This window comes from Lactuca virosa, chromosome 1, assembly GCF_052849685.1.
Source record: "Lactuca virosa cultivar CGN04683 chromosome 1, Lactuca_virosa_CGN04683_v6, whole genome shotgun sequence".
NCBI lineage: Eukaryota > Viridiplantae > Streptophyta > Magnoliopsida > Asterales > Asteraceae > Lactuca > Lactuca virosa.
This window is the reverse complement of record NC_136426.1, coordinates 109,109,009-109,114,381: the sequence shown is the minus strand read 5'-3', so window position 1 is coordinate 109,114,381 and position 5,373 is coordinate 109,109,009. Positions and strand designations below refer to the sequence as shown.

General features: G+C 28.3%; 1 protein-coding gene across 1 annotated transcript; it reads right to left on the bottom strand.

Annotated features, from left to right (window-relative positions):
* Window positions 1-814: 814 nt before the first annotated feature.
* Window positions 815-3,793, bottom strand: LOC145106146 (non-canonical heme oxygenase HOZ, chloroplastic-like). Its single transcript, XM_079043176.1, has 12 exons — window positions 3,663-3,793; window positions 3,392-3,436; window positions 3,194-3,280; window positions 2,755-2,853; window positions 2,492-2,587; window positions 2,323-2,388; window positions 2,149-2,239; window positions 1,976-2,043; window positions 1,810-1,875; window positions 1,618-1,668; window positions 1,447-1,511; window positions 815-1,133 (listed from the first exon to the last, which is right to left on the bottom strand). The coding sequence occupies exons 1-12, from the start codon at window positions 3,684-3,686 to the stop codon at window positions 1,076-1,078; spliced, it is 816 nt and encodes a 271-aa protein (XP_078899302.1). The 5' UTR covers window positions 3,687-3,793; the 3' UTR covers window positions 815-1,075.
* Window positions 3,794-5,373: the final 1,580 nt, after the last annotated feature.

Sequence of the window (5,373 nt, the reverse complement as noted above, 5' to 3'; positions counted from 1 at the left end):
TAAAATGGAAAAAAACCACAAAATATCATGTGGAAAAACATTAATTGAAAATAACCACAAAATAATATACGACAAAATCAATGAGAATGTGACTTGTGACAAAAAAAAACCATTTATTAGAATAGATAGATACTTGACGTTTGTAGCATATTTTAAAACTGTAATTTAACATCGAGTTGTTTGAATTAATCTTTCTTGAATTATTGGTTTGCTTGGTTAACCTTTTAAAATTTATGAATATAATCTTGTTTGACTAAAATATATAATTATTGTATAATACCATTTAGGGGTGTAACCGGTACCAGAACCAAATCAGACCGCAAGTGATGTACTAGAAGAACGACCGAATACTTTTAACCAGTTTCAATCGGTTTCAGTTCTGTTATATTGGGAAGTTTGCTCTCTAAGAATGTGTTCGGTCTTGTAACTGAAATAACCGAAAACCAGAAATGATGGATTGGAAGAACCGAGAATCACTAAATACCCCTGCCCTATTCCGGTTCGGTTTTTCGCTCAAAAAATCCATCCCTAATACTATTCATTGAATAGACATGTTATTCATTAATGATTTTTTTTTCAATATTCTATTTTTTGAAAAAACAAATTAAATATACCAATAATATCATTTTTAACTTCTAAAAACCGATATTCATATCAATCAAAGAAAAAAAGGTAGTTCCTACATACTCACGAATTATTGTTCCTATTTGAATATGGTCATATATACATGTAAGGAAAAACATACATATAAATTGTGAGGACACATAAGTTAAGGTTATGGAATCAAAATTTTCGAAAAAAAAAAGAAGATAGATTTGAGAATGATAATAGGGATGTTTGTGAAAGGTATCATCGCCTCTATTTTGGACATTCGTGACAAGGGGGAGAACATGGATTCCATGCTTGTCCCTTTGCTAGTGGCTTACTAACTTAATCAATAAAATGTTGTTAAAAAAATAGTACATTTTTAAACCCCATAAAAAGTATAATCCAATTATAAATTTACAACAAATTATTTGCATTTGCTTGGAGAGAAAAGTTACAAAGTACAACATTTATGTCACCAAGTCTTTTATCAATTGACTCCAGACTTAGCAGCTTGAAGCATTTCGATTATGAGCGTCTTCACATCCCTACAAAATTTGAGAAATTAATTCCAAAAACAAGAAACTATTATATCATGTATTGAGTTAATTTACAAAAAAAAATTAAAATGCAAAAGAAAAGAAGTTCAATCAAAATTTTTACAATTTCTTCAAAAAGCAATTTCGCATTACCCCATTTTCTGTCATTTTTAAAATTTTCAACTTTCTTTCTCTTATTTCGGTGTCTTGCTTACTCTTTGCCCTTTAATGTTTCTTCAAATATTTTTTGGGTACAAAATTACTAAAACGCCCATGAATTTTTTTCCATTAATATAAAAATATGTTAAACGACATGACTTACTTTCTTTCTTCAGCGCGTCTAGGGAACGGAATCCGAAGCTTAAAGTTGCTATTTTTATAACCAGCCTACCATAAAAATATAAAACAAAAATAGTAGAAAAATTAAATTTGCATCATGAAACTATATAATAAAAAATGGACTTCAAACCAAAAACCAAAAAGAAGCCTATACCTTTACATTGAAGCCAAGGCTATCAACATCCACCATGTTTGCATAATCCACCTATAAATCCAAGTAAACTTCACTAATCTGATAATTTTAATAAGAACTAAAAATGAAAAATATAAATATATTATTTTCAAACTACATGGATTATGTTTGCAGATTACTCGTTATTTAACACAAAATATTAATAAAAATTACCGGAATTGATGTCGAGTGTTGAACTATAAGTTTTGTATCATTTGAGTGGTCTTTATTCATGTGAGACTACAATGAAAAAAATATCAACTTATTTAATTAAAACTTCAACGAGAATAAAAATAATATAAAATAAAAATAAAAGGAGAAATTACTAAAGGTCATATACCGTTATAGGCTTAGAAAACTGATAGATTTGATCCACTTTTGCCTCTCTCAAATCCTTGCTTGTAAACTCTGTTACCATTCTCAAATTTAAGAACATATTTAAAGAAAAAAAAAAATCATATTTCTTGAATAATTTAAATTTTAATACTTCAAATTTCAGATGGACAAACAAACCTCCTGATCTCAACAAAGGAGTGGCAGTGCCAGAAACAAAGGTTACAGAATTAGGCTCAAAGCGAAAAAATTGGAAGTCAGCAAAGTCAACCTTCATGATACAAAAGTCAAGGCCTCAAATTATGGCAAAAGTGCAAAAGAATTATTAATTAAAACTTAAAAAGAAATGTTTACCAAAAATGCATCTTGGTGTTTTGCGAAATATGATGTACGAATACTTTCTTTTTCTGTTTCAGGAACCTATAATTTGATTGAAAAGATTTCCATTTTTCAGTGATTAATTTAAAGAAAATTTATAAAACAAAAGAAAAGTTTCAAGAATTGGAGAAATTGATATGCTTACAGAAACAGCAACACCATGTAAGTGTATGATTAAATCTGTTATATCTTCTGGATCTTTAGATACACGCAATGAGCATTTAGAATTAGCCAAAAGTCCCTGCAATAATAACAAAATTATAAAATTGAACAATTGAAATTGCTAAAAATTTGGCAATGAGTAGAAAATATGATCAATATAGGCAATGTACTTTATTTGTTATATATAGCGATTATCTGTAAGAAATGCAAATACTTTATTTCTTAAATTTGAGTTTTGTTTACAACCTTTGTATGAGCTGCCAAATTACTGAGTGCTAATATTGGAGATCCGTTGGTGTCACATGCAAAATCCACTGTTGATCCAGAAGGATGACCCTCATAATTCTGCATAATACATGATAAATATCTGTTTGCTGATACTTAGTATTAAAAAGCACCTCCAAACACCAATGGAATATCTAACTACTTTAATGGAGTGATTATCTATTTGCTAATAATTAAGTTGAAAGTAAGATTTCTCCATCATACTTCCTAATTTAACTAAAACAGGTTAATAATCTATTGTTAAATTGAACATCTCCATTTGTTTGAATAATAACCACATTCAAAACATGAATGTTATGCATCAATAAATGAAAATCATGAGAAATTTATGAAGAAAAGCCCTGTTTTATGAGTGATTTGAACTGAAAGTACTATTTGGAAACAGAAAATTGAGAAGAACCTTATCGAAAGTTAAAAGTATGCCACGAATGCTATGATCAAGGATAGTCCTGACTTCCTCAATGGGAGGGAGTCTAGTAGCCTTCTTCTACAATAACAAACAAAGCACTTGTAAATTACACAACAAACATCCATAATTTTCTAGAAATGAATACAAACACACACACATAGAGGAAACAAATTCATGTTACGAAAGTACCTGATGAGCTTCGATCAGCTGAAAAACTTCATCAGTAACATCACTCTAGTAAATCCAAAGGTCAAACAAGAACGACAAACGATCATAATTAGGAAAAACAGGCGTAATTCTCTAATCGTTTCCATAACATAGCAAAGTTGATTGAACGTTGAAAATTAGTTTTGATTCGCAACTAACAAACACGAATAGATCATATTTCTGCAATCTGAACTTTCATCAAACCGAAAGAGAGAAAAAGTTCAGAAAAGGAATTGGAAAACAAACGAGTCACCTGAGTTTGGGTGGATGACGACATGGCGGAGAGAGGCAGGGGACGACGGCGATCGGTGGGGGTTTTGGAGAAGTAAGTAGGAAAAAAGAGTTGTTGAATGAAGTCACAACTACGATTTCGATCATGTTGGAATATTAAAGTTCATAATTTACTAAGTCGAATATTTAATTAAATAATAGTCTTATTTTAGGGGAAAAAAAAAAGTTTGACTATGGGCCAGGGGCAACTAGGTCCAAACTGCACCACTGATCCCAATTTTTTATTATAATTTTAAGTTACTTTCAAAAAAATAAATATTGTCGATCATTTGTTGTTATGCCAGAAAGTCCAATTTTATAACAAGACTGTCGTAAAAATATTAAATGGACACATTCTATGTCAATTTTAATATTTACTTTTGAAACAAATTATTGTTTCACTTTTCACTTTTCACTAGAAATTATGAAGTAGTTAGGTCATTTTTTACGATCAAAAAATGTTATCTCGCGTGACTTGTATATTTTTTTTCCAACTCTTACTATATTTAATTAGGGTTAATTGCATAAAAACTCCCAGCATTTCTTTTTGTAACTTTTCTCAAATGTTGTAAATTATTTTTACAATATTGACCAAAAGACTAATTTAATTTTCCATATTTGATTTATTACACGGTTTATAGGTTTTCACCAAAAGACTTATTTAATTTTTCATATTTGATTTATTACACGGGTTATAGCAACTCAATAGGAAGATTAAATATTTAGAATCAAACTCAAAATTAATTTTTTTACCATTGACCATGTATTTTTTTTGACCGATAAATTTACCCGTTTGATATGAATGAATTTTTTGTAGTTTGTTCTAAACATTTAATTAATTATGTTTCATTTTACTTTCCAATTATAATTAAACTTTAAATCTTTATTATTTATTAACTAATTATTTTTTTAATAAATATTAAATAATATTTCATTTTAATGTTTGATATTAGATATTAAACTATTAGTTATAATATAATACTTTTAGTACTTTCATAAATTACATATAGCTATATATATGTAAGAATTTATGGAAAAGAAAAACCCAAAAAAAATCTGTTTTTGGTTATGGCTTTTTGTGACACCGTGTTTTGCATAAATACTCATCCTCTTATAAATATTTTTAGTTAGTGTATGTCCGCAGAAATTTCATCCTCTCGTAAATAGTTTGACAGAAAATCATATCTCTTTTATTTTTCACTTCCAATTAAATGTTTTTCCCATGTAATATTTCATTTTAAAACATTAACGTTTGTGTAAATAATGACAAATTTAGATGAGAGTTTTATAATACATTTCATATTGATAGTGATACAAATTAATTATCTTAGATTTTTTTTTTCAAAATGGTCAATGATTTGAGATTGTTTAAGTTACTTGGGTTTTGGTTGATAACGTCGGTGAAAAACTTATTTGGGTTGCGGCACAGCTTGTTGTTCGTTTACCCGTTACGTCTATATAAATCTTTCTTATGGAACTTAAATATAAATGACAAAACAAAAAAAACTATGCATTAGGTTACTCTATTCTTATATATATATATATATATATATATATATATATATATATATATATATATATATATATATATCCCTCCTCTAATAAACAAAACCAAATTATGCCACTTGTCCATTTCCTATACCACTATCTTGACACGTGGCATTTTCTCAGAAATCTCATAAATTACTTCCTGT

What these genes read in the sequence shown, in the direction of transcription:
- LOC145106146 (XM_079043176.1), bottom strand. Translation starts at nt 3,686, where the DNA reads ATGTCGTCATCCACCCAAACTCAG. An exon ending in AGCTGATCGAAGCTCATCAG is followed by an intron (nt 3,281 to 3,391) that starts GTACTTTCGTAA and finishes TTGTTATTGTAG; the next exon opens with AAGAAGGCTACTAGACTCCC. An exon ending in AACACCAAGATGCATTTTTG is followed by an intron (nt 2,240 to 2,322) that starts GTAAACATTTCT and finishes TGTATCATGAAG; the next exon opens with GTTGACTTTGCTGACTTCCA.